The 19,413-nt window shown below is 42.7% G+C and overlaps 1 protein-coding gene across 15 annotated transcripts in view; it reads right to left on the bottom strand.

Annotated features, from left to right (window-relative positions):
- LOC139614078 (NACHT, LRR and PYD domains-containing protein 12-like) overlaps positions 1 to 19,413 on the bottom strand; it is a 28,427-nt gene that overhangs the window by 3,591 nt on the left and 5,423 nt on the right. For 8 of the 15 annotated variants that reach the window (XM_071471180.1, XM_071471181.1, XM_071471178.1 and 5 more), the window contains 14 exons: positions 16,097 to 17,888; positions 14,451 to 14,624; positions 13,077 to 13,253; positions 12,596 to 12,772; positions 11,456 to 11,629; positions 7,571 to 7,747; positions 6,999 to 7,172; positions 6,584 to 6,760; positions 5,655 to 5,828; positions 4,913 to 5,086; positions 4,339 to 4,515; positions 3,759 to 3,935; positions 2,705 to 2,878; positions 313 to 489 (listed from right to left, as the gene is read on the bottom strand). In XM_071471180.1, the coding sequence (XP_071327281.1) occupies positions 313 to 489; positions 2,705 to 2,878; positions 3,759 to 3,935; positions 4,339 to 4,515; positions 4,913 to 5,086; positions 5,655 to 5,828; positions 6,584 to 6,760; positions 6,999 to 7,172; positions 7,571 to 7,747; positions 11,456 to 11,629; positions 12,596 to 12,772; positions 13,077 to 13,253; positions 14,451 to 14,624; positions 16,097 to 17,888 (4,075 nt within the window). Of the gene's footprint in view, positions 1 to 312; positions 490 to 2,704; positions 2,879 to 2,944; positions 3,576 to 3,758; positions 3,936 to 4,338; positions 4,516 to 4,912; positions 5,087 to 5,654; positions 5,829 to 6,583; positions 6,761 to 6,998; positions 7,173 to 7,570; positions 7,748 to 11,455; positions 11,630 to 12,595; positions 12,773 to 13,076; positions 13,254 to 14,450; positions 14,625 to 16,096; positions 17,889 to 19,413 lie in introns of those variants that run through there. The other 7 variants (XM_071471182.1, XM_071471187.1, XM_071471189.1 and 4 more) reach the window with 7 other exon arrangements.

Here is a 19,413-nt window from a genome sequence, read left to right as displayed (position 1 = left end):
TATGGAAAGCAGTAATTTTAAGTTACTGATTGGAGTGGAGACAAAACTTTTAAACCCTTGAATATAAAATGACTCATTGACATTGGTTGAAAAATATAAATGTCATGGTGTTTTTTATCCAGAAAAACCTCAGCTCCTTTGTTCACTCATATTTGATTATAGGCCAGTCTTGCCTGGTCCAATATGGTGGCAGTGTTGATGTCTCTCTCTGTCTTTCTGTCCAATCCTGGAGGTTTACAAGAAACACTGGATCTTTGCTTTCAGTATAATACTGCTGAAAGAAGCATGGACTGACTCAAACCCTCTACTGACCTCAGAGTCTCCAGTCTACAGTCTGGACTCTTCGCAAGATCACACAGCTCCTTCACGTCTGGCTCCTGCAGACTCCTGTTGAACCTCATGTCCAGTTCTCTCAGATGGGAGGGGTTGGATTTCAGAGCTGAGGCCAGAGAAGCACAGCCGATCTCTGAAAAACTGCAGTCCCACAATCTGAATGAAGAGTAAAACACATCTGTTCAGAGCTGAAGACGATAAAAAAATGTGGAGGTTCAGAAAATGGAAACTCCAAACATCAGCACATGTGCAGTGTGTTTTTAGAGCCTATACTTGTTAAGTAGACAAAATGGGAGGAGATTTTAGTGAAACTGTATTTATGTATATAGTATTATATAATAATGATTATATTATTAACTGGAAGTTCTCTATGCTTGTTCTTCAAGATGACTCCTAACTGGATAGACTTAAAAGAGAGGAGATCTGCCCCCCTGGATTTTGGGGGGCAGTTGATCAGACAAGGATTTTCCTAAGGGTTTTGGACTGGTCACAAACATGAAGGTGCTCTGTTGTTTCTTCATTTACGTGGTATGGGTTCCTAAATGAAGGTACAGTGTTTCCTACGGTAAAGGAGATCAGATAGAAAGCACGGAAGCTCCCTCCTTTATCACTCAGCTCTAATGCCGCTTAGACCTCCGGGTCACTTCACTCAGGGAGGAACCTTTGAAAGCAAAAGAGGACTTTTCAACCACAGCCACTCTCCTCCCAACACCTTTCTGATGTACGATTGTGGGTAAGGGGTAAGCCAGGGTTTGAGCACTGTCTGCTGTTTTAATTTGTTACACAAATATTTCTGTCACTCTTGAAGTCAGTGACTCACTGTAACACTGAATGATGTCTGTGAAGATTCTCAGTCATCCAGGCCCTGGTTATCTAAGCAAAGTTCAATCAAGGGCAACTGGATTTGGATGTTTTGCCTCTGATTCAAGAGGCTACTTCAGTTGTGAGGCTACGTCCACACTACTACAATTTTGTTTTAAAACACATCTCCTTTGCTACGTTTTTGCCTGGCTTTCACACTGCTCTGGAGTTTCCAGCCCTGAAAAAGGAGTTTTGGAAACACTGTATGCCCCATTTTAGTGTGAAAACTCCAGGGTTGTGTTGTAGTCTGGATGGGCAAAAATGGAGACCTTTGCAAACGATGACATAGATGCCCACAGTCGCTTGCTGATTGGGTCTTACCAACCTCGACTACCAGTAGTGCAAGCAGCATGGTAACAAATTACAAGCATTACTGACCATGTTGTTTTTTCTAGCAGCTGTTCAGGACAGGAGTTCAGGGCCCTGCTTTCTCCTTCTTCCATGTAGAGGTTGAACACAATGAGAGATAGTGGTGAGCTGAAAGACCAGCCATGCGTATATCTGTGGAACCCCCTTGTGACTGTAGGGTACGTAACTTCCATGTCTGTCTGTCCCTACTCTTGGCATGTTTGGATAGTTGGGCCAGACTGCAGCAACTATCTGAACACCTCCACAATAGAACCAACCTCAACCAGGACCAAATATGCAAACTGCTGAACCTCTGCCTAAACACCCCCTATTTTCAGGACAACAGGGGGTTCAACAGACAAAAGCATAGCTGTGCTAGGGGCTCACCAGTATCTCCCACTGTGGCCAAACTCTAACAGCACTGAGTCACTGGTTTATATATATGTGCAAGCCCCCACACAGAACACATCAACTACAACACCACTTATCACCCACCTACAGTGCTGTCCTTTCATCCCTTCCCAGGAAATTTAACTCTAACAACTGTCATTACAGCAACCAATACTAATACCAATACTAATCAAGTGACATCAACAGCCTTGATAATGACCCAACAGAGGTTAAATACCAGGGTCTCCTCACCACAACTGAAGTAGCCTCTTGGATCAGAGGTCCAACATCTTCAAGTATCTACAACCAAGTCCAGTCACCCTTTATTCAACATTTCTTGGATAGAACTATGAACATGTTCCAGGAGAGTCTGTCTGAACAGATTATCTCCATATTTCAATGATTATTATGTTTCACTTTGCCTCTGAGTGTGGCTGTTTGGAGCAGCTATGAGCACTTTTGCTGTCAGACCTGGTCATGTAAAAGATGCTGATCTAAATGAGACTTTCTGATAAAAAATAATCTCAACTAACTCAAACTGTGACCTGTAAATGTAAACTGTAAATGTGAAAGTACAATCTTTCAAAAGATTGAAAATCAGCTTTAAAATCTGAGTCAACATTTTTAAAATTGACTGTTCTCAGTTTTAATGTTGTAAAGCCTGAAGGGGATTTTACCTCATAAATGTAAACCTGTTGGCAATTTAGTGTCAACACAACTGTCACATCATATTAATCTCAGCACAGAAGTTAAAAAAAAAACGGTGTCTGACCTCAGAGTCTCCAGTCTACACTCTGGACTCTCCAGGAAACCACACAGGTCCTTCATTCCAGAGTCCTGCAGCCTGCTGAAGGACAGGTCCAGGTATCTCAGATGAGAGGGGTTTGACTTCAGAGCTGAGGCCAGAGAAGCACAGCTGATCTCTGACAAACTGCAGTTGAACAATCTGAATAAAGAATAAAACATGTCATTTTAGAAGACAAAGTTCATGCTTGAAACCAGGTTAAACACCAACAAGTCCTCCAACCTAACCAGCCACATAGGTCATTTTTTTCAAGCTTTTAATACAACACACAGGATTGTCTCCTGAAATAGGCAAACTGGAAATTTGATTGTATAGATGATTGGTTAGGTTTAGGTGCAAAAACTACACAGTTAGGTTTAGGAACACACTTTGTTGCTCAATATATGTTGGATGGTTAATTCAATTCAATTCAATTTTATTTGTATAGCGCCAAATCATAATATACATTATCTCAAGGCACTTTACAGGGCAAGGTCAAGACATTACTTTGTTACAGAGAAAAACCCAACAGTTCCCACAAAGAGCAAGGGCTTGGTGACAGGGGGGAGGAAAAACTCCCTTTTAACAGGAAGAAACCTCCAACAGAACCGGGCTCAGGGTGGGGGGGGTCTGCCTCGACCGGTTGGGTTTAGGAGGAGATAAAAAAGGGGGGGTGGGGGGAGGAGAGAGGAGAAAAGAGAGAGAGAGAGAGAGACCAGGAACAGCTGTGTAGGTAATGGTGTTATCAATAATAATGATTGATGGCAATGAGTAGTGGTGGATCTGGATCCTGCTGCTCCAGAGGCAGAGATACCTGCAGAATGAGGACAGAGAGAGGGAGAGAGAGGAGAAGCACAAACTACGGGAGAGAAAAAAAATACAAAGTTAATGGCATAAAGTAGTCGAGAGAGAGCGAGAGAGAGAGCGAGAGAGAGAGAGAGAGAGCTCCCAGTGAATCATGGGCATTAAGTCTGCAGTTTAGTGTCAATACAACTTTCACATCATATTAATCTCAGCTCTGAAGTAAAAAATGGTGTCTGACCTCAGAGCCTCCAGTCTACAGTCTGGACTCTCCAGGAAACCACACAGCTGCTTCATTCCTGAATCCTGCAGATCCAACTTTCCAGTCAGCTCCAGCTCTCTCAGATGGGAGGGGTTGGACTTCAGAGCTGAGGCCAGAGAAGCACAGCTGATCTCTGACAAATTGCATTTCATCAATCTGAATAAACAATAAAACGTGGAGAAAAAATCATTGATAATCCAATCAGATATGTCCGAATCAATGTTTTTTTCTCTAAACTGTGTACATTGATTTTGTTCCTCTGTTATTGTGGATCTTCATAATGTCTGCATCCAAATGTCACCTATTCGTGTCAACAGATTTAAAACACACTGCTTGACAATTCTGTCAATATAGAATCGATATCACTGAAATGAACTGGAAGTGAAGGAACAATTCTCAGTCTTGGTGAAGAAAAACTGGAAATATGTATATGTAACAACAGTATTTTACAATGTTAACTAATTCAAAGTGAATGGATTTATCTTACGTATGAAGATTAATTAGGTCAGTTGTGGATTAAAGATATAAGATCTACAACAGTAACAGACAGTGAACTGACCCAAGAGCCTCTAGTCTACAGTCTGGACTCTGCAGAAACCCACACAGCTCCTTCACTCCTGAATAATGCAGGTCCCGGTTTTCACTCAGGTCCAGTTCTCTCAGATGGGAGGGGTTGGACTTCAGAGCTGAGGCCAGAGCAACACAGCTGATCTCTGAGAACCTGCAGTTCTTCAATCTGCATAAAGAATAAAACATGATACTTTAGAAGACAGAGTTCCCTCTTGAAACTATACAATGAAGTTTGTTTGATTGTTTAGTTTGTAAAAGTTTAGAAAATGGAAAATGGAAACCCCGGAACCCAACAGCAGCAATAGGTCAAGACCACCTTCTGCTGGACCACAATACAAACTACCGTATTTCAAACGTTCTGTTGTGCTTAAATGCTATATTTTTTTAAGTTGGTTTTTTTTTTTGAATAAAGCAGGAAAAGTATGAATATTTAAACAGAAGTTTACATTTTTAAAAGAAAAGTGACAGTTCTAAAGAGGATCCGTATAACACTAGTCCTATGTTTGCAATTTAACTTTCACATCACATTAATATCAGCAAAGAAATAAAAAATGGTGTCTGACCTCAGAGCCTCCAGTCTACAGTCTGCACTCTCCAGAAAACCACACAGTAGCTTCACATCTGAATCCTGCAGCTCGTTGTCACTCAGGTCCAGTTTTCTCAGATGGGAGGGGTTGGACTTCAGAGCTGAGGCCAGAGGAGCACAGCTGGTCTCTGACAACTTGCAGTAACTTAGTCTGAGTAAAGAATAAATCATGTTATAATCCAATCAGCAAAGCATTGAAAGGCAAGTGAGAAAAACCTTTTTTTGCCAGGAATTCTAAGTGTTTTTGTCGTGCTCATTTTGCCCACAAGAGGCTGATTTGCACCACTGTCCAAGTCTGAATAGTCTAAATCTTTCTTTCGGCTAGAAAAGTACTTTAATATCAATTTCAAAGTATGTATCAATGTATTTGAATGTATTAAAGTTATCAAAGATCAACCTTGTTGAACTGCAATGTGTTTGTGCTCGGCTCGGCGCAGTAGAAAACTGCTATGTTGCAGCCAGAGCCAATGGAAATGAAGGATTTTGGAGGACAGTGGTGCCAGTATCACGTTGTGTCTGAAAGGCCCATTAGGGTTAGGGTCTCCAACCACTCATCCAAAAAACGTCACAGTCAACACAGCCCTTACTCGGGGCCTCAATGTTACAACCACCAAGTTTGAAGCCAACTGGATGACAGAAAGACAGACCGATGTTTCTCCCTTTATTAGTAGGAGATCAGATTTACTTGTGGATTAAAGATATAAGAATAGTGATCTGACCTTAGCATCTCCAGTCTACAGAGTGGACTCTCCAGAAAACCACACAGTTCTTTCATGTCTGAATCCCGCAGCTTGTTGTCACTCAGGTCCAGTTTTCTCAGATGGGACGGGTTGGACTTTAGAGCTGAGGCCAGAGAGGCACAGCTGATCTCTGACAAACTGCAGCGACTCAGTCTGAATGAAGAATAAAACAAGAAGATAAAATCATTTATAATCCAATGAGATATGTCCTAAATATGTCATCAATGACCTTTTTTCTGAAATGAATAGAGTGACTTTGTTCCTCTGTTATTGTGGATCATCATAATGTCAGTCTCCTACAGACATCATCCAAATGTCATTCACTCAAACATTCATACACCTATTCATATCAACAGATTCATAACACGCTGCTGACCTCAGTCAAATATGTCAAGAAAGAATCGATATCAAATCAACCATGTTGGACTAAAAAAGTTAACAATAACAATTCTTATATTCAGGATTAAAATGGATGAAATTTTAAATATTAAGTCCTGGTCCAGTCTTACTTGGTCCTGGTCTCTATCCTGCAGATCAGCCCAGGAAATGCAAAACTAAACACATTATAAATATTAGGTCTGAGGGTCGTGATAAAAAATTATTGACTTTCATCAACTAACACTGGAAATTTTCTACAGTTCACTGAGAAACCTTTAGAAATACAAATGTGTGAGTCCCGAGGGTTTAATTGAAGTGAACAGACATTATTCATGACGGCTCACTGAAATGAACTGGAAGTGAAGGAACAATTCTCAGTCTTGGTGAAGAAAAACTGGAAATATGTAACAAAAACATTTTAAAATGTAACTAATTCAAAGTGAATGGATTTATTTTACGTATGAAGATTAATTAGGTCAGTTGTGGATTAAACATATAAGATCTACAACAGTAACAGACAGTGAACTGACCCAAGAGCCTCTAGTCTACAGTCTGGACTCTGCAGAAACCCACACAGCTCCTTCACTCCTGAATCCTGCAGGTCCCGGTTTTCACTCAGGTCCAGTTCTCTCAGATGGGAGGGGTTGGACTTCAGAGCTGAGGCCAGAGCAACACAGCTGATCTCTGAGAACCTGCAATTCTTCAATCTGCATAAAGAATAAAACATGATACTTTAGAAGACAGAGTTCCTGTTTGAAACCATTCAATGTTTCATCATCTGTTCAGATCTCAAGAAGGTTTAGAATGTAGAAGTTAATTAAATGGAAACTCCAAATACCTGAAATGAGAATCAGTATAATATCAGTTTTATGTTTACAGTTTGGTGTGAACACAACTTTCACATCACATTAATATCAGCAAAGAAATAAAAAAATTGTGTCTGACCTCAGATTCTCCAGTCTACAGTCTGCACTCTTTAGAAAACTACACAGCAGCTTCACGTCTGAATTCTGCAGCTCGTTGTCACTCAGGTCCAGTTTTCTCAGTTGGGAGGGGTTGGACTTCAGAGCTGAGGCCAGAGGAGCACAGCTGGCCTCTGACAAACTGCAGTGACTCAATCTGAAAGAATAAATCATGTAGATTAAAACCATTTATAATCCAATCAGAGATCTACGGAAGCCTTAAAAAGTAAGTGAGAGTTTTTTTTGCCAGGATTTTGAAGTGTTTGTTTCTGTAAGACTCATTTCATCCACAAGAGGCTGAAGTGCATCACTATCCAATTCTAAATTGAATAGGTTATCAAAGCTATCAAAGATCAAACTGGTTGAACTGCACTGTGTATGTGCTGTGCTCAGCATAGGGGAAAACTGACGCTTTGGCAAAAATCACTAGAAATACTGGCTTTCCATTATCAGGTTGTGTCTCAAAGCTCCGTTAGGGTTAGGGTTGGTGGCTTGACAACCGCTCATCCAAAAAAGGACAGACAGACAGATAATACAATACAATAGTGATCTGACCTAAGAGCCTCCAGTCTACAGTGTGGACTCTCTAGAAGATCAGACAGCAGCTTCATATCTGAATCCTGTAGGTCCCAGTTTTCACTCAGGTCCAGTTCTCTCAGATGGGAGGGGTTGGACTTCAGAGCTGAGGCCAGAGAAACACAGCTGTTCTCTGACAGCCTGCAGTTCTTCAATCTGAATAAAGAATAAAACATGTAGATAACATCATGATGTGATATCATTGATAATCCAGATATGTCTTAATCAATGACCATGCACATGAAACGTAGTCAAAGAGTTTCACAGGGTTCTGTGCAAGGGCCAATACTTTTCACCCTGTATATGCTTCCTTTTAGCAATATTATCAGTAAGCACCACATTAATGTCCATTGCTATGCAGATGACAGCTGTATTTATCTATGACACCAGATGAAACGAATAAGGTACTCAAACTTTAGGGACGTGTTAAAGACCAAGGCCTGGATGACCAGCAAGTTTTTTTACTCCTAAATTCAGACAAAACTCAAGTTATTGTGCTAAATCGGCTCTCGATCAAGGGGATAGGAAGGGTTATTGGTCTTTCACTAATGTAAACAGGTGTTAAAGTGAGTCTTGGTAGTAATATGTTCTTTATGGCCATACCCACACCCTACAGATGTTCTTCACCTGAGGGGGGGGGGGTAACCTTTCCTTAAGAGGGTGTAGCCCAGTCCTTCCTCTGTTAAAGAGCCTTCATCCATGACTCCCTTCTCACTCAAAGCAGCAATGCTCGTGTTATAGCAACTCAGCTTGGCTGCACCCAGGGGGTTCTATGGGGTCTATGAGATTCACCATATGAGTCTAGGAAGAAAATTTAGACAGTGGAGGTGGAATGACCCGATAGGTGCAGTAACCTACCCAAGCATGAGTTGAGTGGGCAGGTTTTAGGAAACCTTTTCTAAGCACCTCCTCAACTGGGATGAGCAGTGCACTACCTACATAGGGTTACTCAGTTGCAAAGGGGTCTGCTGCCACTCAGTCCCAGCTGTTAGTGACCAAATACCCAGTGCTGCTAACGTGCAGGGTTCTAACTGGGAGCTCCCAGTCCATTCGTACCACTCCCATCGCCAGATGCCCCAGATGTATAGACAGTTTGTTAATTGCCCGACCAGAGAGGGGAACACTCTGGACCACTGTTACACCACAATCAGTGGTGCTTATCACGCCGTCCCCCGGGCTGCACTGGGCCACTCTGACCATGTCATGGTCCACCTGATTCCCACATACAGGCAGAAACTAAAACTGTGTAAACCTGTTGCGAGGACATCAAAGCAGTGGAGCAGTGAAGCCATAGAGGATCTGCGGGCATGTTTGGACTGCACTGACTGGGAGGTGTTCAGGACTGCTTCCAACAGTCTGGATGAGTTCACAGAGGCTGTGACGTCATACATCAGCTTCTGTGAGGACTGCTGTATCCCATCACGCACCAGGGTGAGTTATAACAATGACAAACCCTGGTTCACAGCTAAGCTCAGTCAGCTCAGGAGGCAAAAGGAGGAAGCTTTCAGGAGTGGGGACAGGGACAAGTTTAAAGAGTCCAAGTACAGGTTTAGCAAAGCGGTGAGAGAAGCTAAACGACTGTACTCTGAGAAACTTCAGCTCCAGTTCTCAGCCAATGACTCTGCTTCTGTCTGGAAAGGGCTCAGACAGATCACTAACTACAAACCTAAACCCCCCCACTCCATTAATGACTTCCGTCTGGCCAACGATCTGAATGAGTTCTACTGCCGCTTTGAAAGACAGTGGGACAAGCCTGACACTAACCTCCACATCAGAGCCACATCAGAACCCTCCTCCTCCCCTACCAAAGGAACGTCTCTCTCTATCCTGGAGAGAGATGTCAACAGGCTTTTTAAGAAGCAGAACCCCCGCAAAGCAGCCGGTCCTGACTCTGTCTCTCCATCATCCCTGAAGCACTGTGCTGATCAGCTGTCTCCAGTGTTCACAGACATCTTCAACACCTCACTGGAGATCTGCCACGTGCCAGCCTGCTTCAAATCCTCCACCATCATCCCTGTCCCCAAAAAACCAAGGCCCACAGGACTAAATGACTATAGACCCATTGCCCTGACCTCTGTGGTCATGAAATCATTTGAGCGTCTTGTCCTGTCCCATCTCAAATCCATCACTGACCCACTCCTGGACCCCCTGCAGTTCGCCTACAGAGCCAACAGGTCTGTAGACGACGCCGTCAACATGGCTCTCCACTTCATCCTCCAGCACCTGGACTCCTCAGGGACCTATGCCAGGATCCTGTTTGTGGACTTTAGCTCTGCCTTCAACACCATCATCCCGGCTCTGCTGCAGGACAAGCTCTCCCAGCTGAGCGTGCCTGACTCCACCTGCAGGTGGATCACCGACTTCCTGTCTGACAGGAGGCAGCACGTGAAGCTAGGAAAGCACGTGTCTGACTCCCAGACCATCAGCACTGGATCCCCGCAAGGCTGCGTTCTTTCTCCTCTGCTCTTCTCCCTGTACACTAACACCTGCACCTCCAGCCATCAGTCTGTCAAGCTCCTGAAGTTTGCAGACGACACCACTCTCATTGGACTCATCTCTGATGGCGATGAGTCTGCCTACAGGTGGGAGACTGAGCGTCTGGTGACCTGGTGCAGGCAGAACAACCTAGAGCTAAACGCTCTGAAGACAGTGGAAATGATAGTGGACTTCAGGAAGAGCCCAGCCCCACCCACCCCCATCTCCCTGTGTGACTCCCCCGTGGCTACCGTGGAGCATTTTCGCTTCTTGGGAACCACCATCACACAGGATCTCAAATGGGAGCTAAACATCAGCTCCCTCATCAAAAAAGCTCAGCAGAGGATGTATTTCCTGAGGCAATTGAAGAAGTTCAACCTGCCAAGGACTATGATGGTGAACTTCTACACCTCCATCATTGAGTCCATCCTCACCTCCTCCATCACCATCTGGTACGCTGCTGCCACGGAGAGGGACAATAACAGACTGCAGCGTATCATCCACTCTGCTGAGAAGGTGATTGGCTGCAATCTTCCGTCCCTCCAGGACCTGTACGCCTCAAGGACTCTGAGGCGTGCAGGGAAGATTGTAGCTGACTCCTCCCACCCTGGACACAAACTCTTTGAGACACTCCCCTCTGGCAGGAGGCTGCGGTCCTTCAGGACCAAAACCTCTCGCCACAAAAATAGCTTCTTCCCATCTGCTATTAGCCTCATCAACAAGGCTAGAGAGCCCCACTGTTGCTGATCAATTGCACCAATCACCAGAAAAAATTCCTTGTATGTGAAAGCATACTTGGCAATAAAACTGATTCTGATTCTGATTCTGATTCTGATGTAAGGTCCAGGTACTGTTCACTGTGGTCAGAGACAGACACCTGTGCAAGAAAGTTTTTAAAGAGCCATAAGAGGTGCGCTGTCCCCAGTAGCACTAAATTCACCATGATAAGATAAAGACAGTGGCATGGGTGGATCCAAGATAACTACCCCCCCTCCCACTATCTTGTCTGCAGAGACTGCTGTCTGGTCTGTTAATGGCCATGTAATACATTGCTTTTCTGTCAGGATGCGTTTCCTTTGCCTTGCCTAAATGGACTTTGGCAGTGGGGCTGTTTACACATAGCTGGGGCAGTGTTTGACAGGAGTCAGGGTGTCAAACCCATGGGGCTTATTGCTGCTAATTGCTGCTTAAACTGGGACTGCAAAGTAGCCAGTTACCATGTATAGCCACAAGGAGGCACTGCAGGAGCCCTGGTAGTGGAGAGGCTCTGTACTGGCATCAGGGAGAAACTTACCGTACATCCTTTGTGTTTTGACAATGAATGCAAGTATTAATTTGTCATATTAGAGTTGTTGATTTAAGGTTTAAGATCTACAATTGTGAACTGACCTCAGAGTCTCCAGTCTACAGTCTGGACTTTCCAGAAAACCACACAGCAGCTTCACTCCTGAATCCTGCAGGTTGTTGTCACTCACGTCCAGCTCTCTCAGATGGGAGGGGTTGGACTTCAGAGCTGAGGCCAGAGAGGCACAGCTGATCTCTGACAAACTACAAAAACTCAATCTGGATAAAGAAAAAATCATGTTGATAAACATCATGTATAATCCAGTCAGACAGTATATATAGATAGATGTCAGGTAATGTCCTAATCAATCAGCTTTTCTCTAAAATCAGACTTTGTCCTTCTGTTATTGTGGATCATCATAATGCCAGCCATGTACTAATCTTACATAGGGAGACCTCTGGCCACAAACCTTATCATTATGTTATAGGGGAAAAAGTCTCTGGTTTGTTTGCATTTCCTTAAACCAATCCCAATTGTCTTGGGCTGTGCTGAGCCCAGGATGCAGCAATGGTGCCCCAGCAAATTAGTGTCAAATGGGAACTTGTTTTGATGGAATATTTGCATGTGGCATTGACTGTTATTAAAAAGCAAAGAAAACTCCACACACCAAAACAGCAAAGACATATGTTGACTGTGTGTGATCCAAATCTGGATCAAAACTTGCCATTTTCAGTGTGTAGCTTGCTAGCTCAGAGTTTGTGGTTGTTTCCCATAGTGAAGGGGATTTTGAAAACAGGAACAGGCAGGGGAAGCACAAAGGGAGGAGAGTGCCACCTGAAATAGGTACCCAGTGGCAGGCTTATACCCACAGCCTACATCTGATAAGCCAGACTAGTCTGACAGCAGCATCCTACTTCCTGCTGCTAGGAATTTCTTTGCATTAACTTTCAAGGCTTAATTTACTTCCACTGCTGCTGGAAAACTGGAGGTTAACCAGCGTCGTCATCCCTGAAAAAAAGGTTTTCTACTACATTTATTTTTTTCAGCTTTTTGTGACTTAAACTTTTTTTACCACTAACCTTTGTTCCATTTAACGTTATTCAGTGAATTTGACCTGCTTTAATTTCAATAAACACTAAACTGGGGGTGCTCTAACACTTTTGACCAGTGGTATATATTAGATTCAGTGGAGGATTATGTTATGGGTATAAGATCTACAACAATAACAGAGTCAGTGAACTGACCCCAGAGTCTCCAGTCTACAATGTGGACTCTCCAGAAAACCACACAGCAGCTTCACTCCTGAATCCTGCAGGTCCCAGTTTTCATTCAGCGCCAGTTCTCTCAGATGGGAGGGGTTGGACTTCAGAGCTGAGACCAGAGAGGCACAGCTGACCTCTGACAAACCGCAGTGACTCAATCTGGACAAAGAAAAACTTACTATTTACTAGGAACTTGCCACAGAAGATGTTCTGATTATTTAAAAGTGAAGAACATTCAACACATACAGACACACAGTTATGTCATCATGACTTCAAAAGACATAACACTGACATTCTTCATTTCCTGGAGACTTACTCTAACCTTAACCAAAACTACTGGTTACCTAACCCTAACCTGCGTGTGTGCGTGTGTATGTGTTTTGAATGCAAATATACAGTAGATGTATTGCCTATTACATTCAGTGGTGGACAAACAATGTAAGATCTTCAACAGTGAACTGACCTCAGAGTCTCCAGTCTACAGCCTGGACTCTCCAGAAAACCACACAGATCCTTCACTCCTGACTCCTGCAGGCTGCTGTTTCTGCTCAGCTCCAGCTCTCTCAGGTGGGAGGGGTTGGACCTCAGAGCTGAGGCCAGAGAAGCACAGCTGATCTCTGACAAATCGCAGCGACTCAGTCTGAATGAAGAATAAAACATATAGATAAAATCATTGATAATCAGTCAGACAACCAGTCATTCATACACTTATTTATGTCAACAGAGTCATAACACACTGCTGCCCTCAGTACAGTCTGTAACTAAAAGATTAATATCAAATCATATATGATGGTCTAAAATCTGTTCATTATTGAATTTATCACATGACCTCCCTCTTCCTGTATTTGTAGCTAAGTTGGTTTGGTTTTAACATTTACTCTGTTAAAACCACAGTCAGATAAAAGGAGTTGTTGGTGGCAGTAATCCTTCCTGCTGTCTATACTGACTGTGAAGTGGTCTCTTCCTGACACAGCCACATTGACTTTATGAGTTGAGAACTATCAAGTACAAAATTCCCTCTTTCGCTTACTGTCCCTCCACTGCAGCTCACCAAGGAAACACTGTGGAAACACATTGGTGCTGAACTTGATTGGTAAAACTCTGACTGACGAGGACTAGAAGTCACTGTTACATAGGACAACTGGGATTTTCCCCCCACCATGACATTGGAGTTATAACGCAGGGGTCAGTGAGTAAGTTTGACCCTGGGTGAATTTTTTTCTAATCCAATAGATGGCGGGATGATAATCAAAGACTAATCCAAGAACTTGATTGATAAAAATTCTACTGGAATTTGCTTTGTGACTGTTCACATGCTGTGAACTACAGTCACATACACGTTTGGCTGATACACTGAACTGTTATTTTCTTCATATCACACATCCTATGTCTGTCTTTCAGACGTCTGCCAAGTAAGCAACAGAACCTTTGGAACATCCTCTCAGAACTTTTCAGAATAAAAGCTCACAATAACTTGAAATAAGCATTGCTGAAAAAAAAAAAATAAAAAGAACTTCCTCATGCTTATATTTTGTAGGCAAAATCATTAAAGAAGAAGTGATTATCTGGGTAACTGTTGCTGCCATGATGGAGGTCTATTGTAGCAGTACAACCTGATGTGATTGCTTGTGTCTGTCATTTTTTCAGGTGCTGGTAGATTCCCTATTTGGGTCAGTTTGGACAGTGTGGACAGGAGGAACAACTCCAATTCTGTCTGCCTTTAAATAAACCCTGTTCCCATCTTCAAGTTTTAGCAATAAGGAAAAACAGTTGTTGAACAATTAAAAAAGACAGACGAATTAAAAATGGAATTAATATAAAATCTGAGTGAACTGACCTCAGAGTCTCCAGTCTACAGTTTGGACTCTCCAATCCAGCAGACAGCTGCTTTACCCTTAAATCCCTCATGTAGTTTCCCCTCAGGTCCAGCTCCTTCAGATGGGAGGGGTTGGACTTCAGAGCTGAGGCCACAACTTCATAGTCAGTCTCTGAGAGCTCACAATCTGCAATTCTGGGATTAGAGAAAATCTAAAATCTGTTACAATATAATCAGACAATTTGTTTTAAAAATACGATCGTCGTGATTTGATTTACATCTGCTCTTCACATACATGGTTCTGCTCATCCTGTCTTATTGTGTTTGAATGAAACAATATTATGAAACAATGTTCATGAAACAATGATTCTCATCACTCTCTCAGACCTGCAGACCTTTGATGGGAATCTTTGTTTTACTTAAATCTTGCAGGTGAAATTGTGTTACATTTAGGCTTCCATAACAGCCTCTGTCATCCTCACAGTCAGGATGAAGCCATCTTGTTCAGAAAAACATTTGTACTCTTTTCTATTATTAATTTGACTTAAGATAATCTCTCTTTGCGACCTTCTACTCTCGGGACATGGACAATGATGAAGAATATACCATACAGCCAATACACCATGCGGCTGTTCACAGACCCCCACTTTAGAAACATGTTTAGCACACAATAAACTAACCCACAAAGCTGTGCTGTTTTCACATAATGTCAGTAGATAATCTCGTGTAAATTACATTATTGAGTACTTTCACTAATTCGATGACTTTACTCTACTTGTGCTACTGGTACATCATAGCATTAACTATTATCCTGTAAATGTTTTTTTACTGCACATACTCACTTTAATGTTGAGAATTAGATGATGTAAAGTGGCAACTTTAATTTCTTTTGTTTCAGATTTTTTAAAAGGGGGTGAGGCATCTTCTCACATCCTCCATGCTCATTATGACTCCAACCATCTCTGGAAAATGATATAGCTCTTCTACAAACTTGACACCTTGTCAAACCTACTCATTATAACTTCACTTCATTCACTGTTCACTGCAACATACTGCTGCCTTTTGGTCTAAAATGCTGCATATGGCAATAACCATAACCACCACCTTGTAAGTCCCTAATACAGAACTCCACAGATTTTTCATAGCACTCCTGTAGCACTGTCACAATGGACGGTTAAAAACATGTGAAATCAGTGAAGTAGAACTACAGATATCATCTTACGTATTCCACATATTCCTCTTCCTTGTAAAATCCTGGTGCCTAAATTGTCCATAATGCAACTCGACTATCAAGAGGAGGAGATTGGTGTGTGCTAAGCTGGTAGTGGCAAAAGTATTGTGGAGCCTGCAGCCTGTCAGTCAGGTTTAAATGAAACCAAAAAGACTAAAAGTGACATAAATAAAAGGTCCAAAGAAATAAATGCAGCCTAGAATCTAACAATTGCAAATAAACAGAAAAACTGTTTCCTTTAACTGAACAACAATAATCACAACCAACTGCAAGTTTTGAGTTTTTAAAACATCTCCAGGTAAAAACACAACTGAGTTAAAAACTGAAAATAATGAGAAAGAATTTAATATTGTGTATATTTGAAAAACTAGAGTACTAATCAACACTGACTGAAATTGTTAATGGCAATAACAATAATGATCATGTCTGGACTCACCGAGCCTTTTTACAGTTCCTCACAACTGGGACCAGTCTCCGTCGTCCCTCCCCTGATGTGTTGTACTTCCACATGTCCAACTCATCCAGAACCTCCTCTGACATCTGCAGCACGTAGGCCAGAGCTGAGCAGTGGGTCTCAGAGAGTTTCTTCCCTGATCTGTTCTCTAACTTCAGGAACTCTTGGATCTCCTGATGAACTGAGTGGTCCTTCATCTCCATCAGACAGTGGAAGATGTTGATGCTTCTGTCAGGAGATGCATTCACTCTGTTCATCTTTTTCAGGCTGTTGATGGCTTTCTGGATGGTTTCTTGACTGGTCTCTGTCTGACCCAGCAGACCTCCTAAGAGTCTCCGGTTGGACTCCAGAGAGAGGCCATGAAGGAAGCGAACTAACAGGTCCAGGTGACCATTTTTACTTTCAAGAGATTTCCACATAGCTCTCAAAAGGAAGGTATCAAAGAGTGGTTCACTGTGCGCTTTGCCCAGGAAGTTCTCCAGAACCTCAGTGTTCCTGTTGGTGTAACAGTGGAACATGTAGACTGCAGCCAGAAACTCCTGAATGCTCAGATGAACAAAGCAGTACACTGTTTTCTGGAAGATCACACTCTCTCTTTTGAAGATCTCAGTACAGAGTCCTGAGTACACCGAGGCCTCTGTGACATCCAGACCACACTGCTCCAGGTCTTCTTGGTAGAACATGATGTTTCCTTTCTGCAGATGTTCAAACGCCAGCCTCCCCAGCTTCAGAAGAACTTCCCTGTCAGCCTCCATCAGCTCCGGTGGACTCGGCTCATGTCCCTCATCATACTTGAGCTTCTTCCTCTTTGTCTGAACCAGCAGGAAGTGTGAGAACAGGTCAGTCAGGGTCTGGGGCAGCTCTCCTCTCTGCTCTGTAGTCAACATGTGCTCCAGAACTGTAGCAGTGATCCAGCAGAAGACTGGGACTTGACACATTATGTTGAGGCTCCTGGACGTCTTGATGTGTGAGATGATTCTGTTGGACAGCTCTTCATCACTGGATCTCCTCCTGAAGTACTCCTCCTTCTGGGCGTCAGTGAAGCCTCGTACTTCTGTTACCCTGTCAACACATGTAGGAGGGATCTGATTGGCTGCTGCAGGTCTGGAAGTGATCCAGACCAGAGCCAAGGGAAGCAGGTTCCCCTGGATGAGGTTTGTCAGCAGCAGGTTGACTGATGACGTCTGTGTGACATCAGACACAACCTCCCTGTTGGTGAAATCCAGTGAAAGTCTGCTTTCATCCAGGCCGTCCAAGATGAACAGAACTTTACAGACAGCCAGCTGCTCTGCTGTGACCTTCTGTAATGTTGGATGGAAAACATGGAGCAGCCTGAGGAGACTGTACTGCTGCGCTCTGATCAGGTTCAGCTCCCTGAACGAAAGCAGAACCAGCAGAATGACATCTTGGTTCTCCAAGCCCTCTGCCCAGTCCAGACTGAACTTCTGCACTGAGAAGGTTTTTCCAATCCCAGCCACGCCATTGGACAGAACCACTCTGATGTGTCTCTGTTGGTCAGGTAAGGCTGTAAAGATTTCGTGGCACTTGATTGGAGTGTGATGGAGGGTCCTCATCTTGGAAGCTGTCTCCAGCTGCCTCACCTCATGTTGGGTATTAACCTCTTCACTCTGTCCCTCTGTGATGTAGAGCTCAGTGTAGATCCTGTTGAGGTGGGTTCCACTTCCTGTTCCATCACTTCCTTCAGTCACACGTTCACATCTGCTCCTCAGACTGATCTTATGTTGATCTAAAACCTCCTGCAGACCACTATCTGCTGAAAGAGAGGAAGCAATGTCAATCTAAAGAAAGACAATATGAGAATATGCTGAGATTGGTTTTTCTAACGCTGGTGAAAACAAAGACAAAGCAAAGAAAAGGTCTTTAAACAGAATCACAACTGTGTCTCCACTTTGTCATATCTACAGGTCTCCTAAATTTTCCACTAGAAATACAGGATTATCCCTAATCCCCTATCCCTATTAATTTCATCCACCACGTTTACAGATTCTCTAAGTATTGAAGTTGCCTTTCACATCTGCCAATTAATATAATGCTTTGCTGGTTCTGCAGAAGAAGCTGGAGAGGAAGAGCTGATTTTCAGAAAAAGTTTGCCCTCAGTTTAAAAAAGAAATCTAGGATTATGTTTATTGTTAAAAATTTAGAGGAGCAGGCTGCTCTAGTAGTGGAGAGGGAACGCTTGTATATCAATAGACATTTGTGCCACTGGAGGTAAAGATCATCTGATTTTGATTTGCGTCACATGTGTCACCTACCAGCGTTACAGATCAACCTACTCCTGACAACTCAAGACCCTCAAGTTTAGCTCAGTAAATATCAGATCATTATCCACTAAAGCATTACTGATAAATGACGATTATTCTGCAGAAGCTGGATATGTTTGGTTTGTGTGTCTTAAACCTTAGACCTCTTGATGAAGCTTCCCCACCTGATTACACTGATGTACATGCTGTTCAAGCTACTAAACCAGGTGGTAGTGTGGCATTAATCTCTAAATCCAATTTAGTGCATTTTTTTGTCAGTTGACAGTTAAAGTTTTGACAGTTAAAATAGAAACACTATTCTTAATATTTCTCAGTAGTCCAGAAAGGTCTGAATTAACTTCAGACAATTAGTGACCTCTGTCCTAGAGAATTAACCAGATCGACTCCAAATTTGGGCAATGAAGTGAGGAAGCTGTTGTAATTCTAATATAACTTTGATATACATTTTCCAATCTGCCCCAAACTTGACATGTTTGATGACAGTTCCTCACTGAAGAAATGTACATGCTAATATGAAGTCAGTCATTGCGCCACCTACTGACAACAGGAAGTGGGTTGGGGGTGTGGGGGTTTGGGGGGTTGCAAGTTTTGAATTTAATTAATGTAATTTTTGATATCATAAAAATATAAAATTACATTTAGTTATATTCAGTGATATCATTTTACAAAATACAGGCACTCTTACATTTATGATTTTTGTAAAAGCATACAAACCTAAAAACCTGTTACTGAATCTTGAGAAAGTTTAAGACACAGAGCGTTGGCGTAACCATAGTAACTCATTCACCTGCCACATGAGAGGAGCATCATGGAAATAAATGACAATAACAAATTTGTGGATATTTCTCACTTTGTTCTGGTGGTCTGAAGAACTCTCTGCTGCTCTGTTTGTCTGTCTGTGTGCTGTCAGTGTTTTATCACACAGTGACCTTTAACTTACCACAGAGCAAAATGATTTCACTGAGTGTCGAATGGAGCTATTCACGGTGTTAGAGACTGTATAAGCTGCTTATATAC

This window comes from Trachinotus anak, unplaced genomic scaffold, assembly GCF_046630095.1.
Source record: "Trachinotus anak isolate AG129_WGS33_773 ecotype Australia unplaced genomic scaffold, CSIRO_AGI_Tana_v1 ptg000033l, whole genome shotgun sequence".
Classification (NCBI taxonomy): domain Eukaryota; kingdom Metazoa; phylum Chordata; class Actinopteri; order Carangiformes; family Carangidae; genus Trachinotus; species Trachinotus anak.
This window is presented reverse-complemented; position numbering and strand designations above follow the sequence as displayed.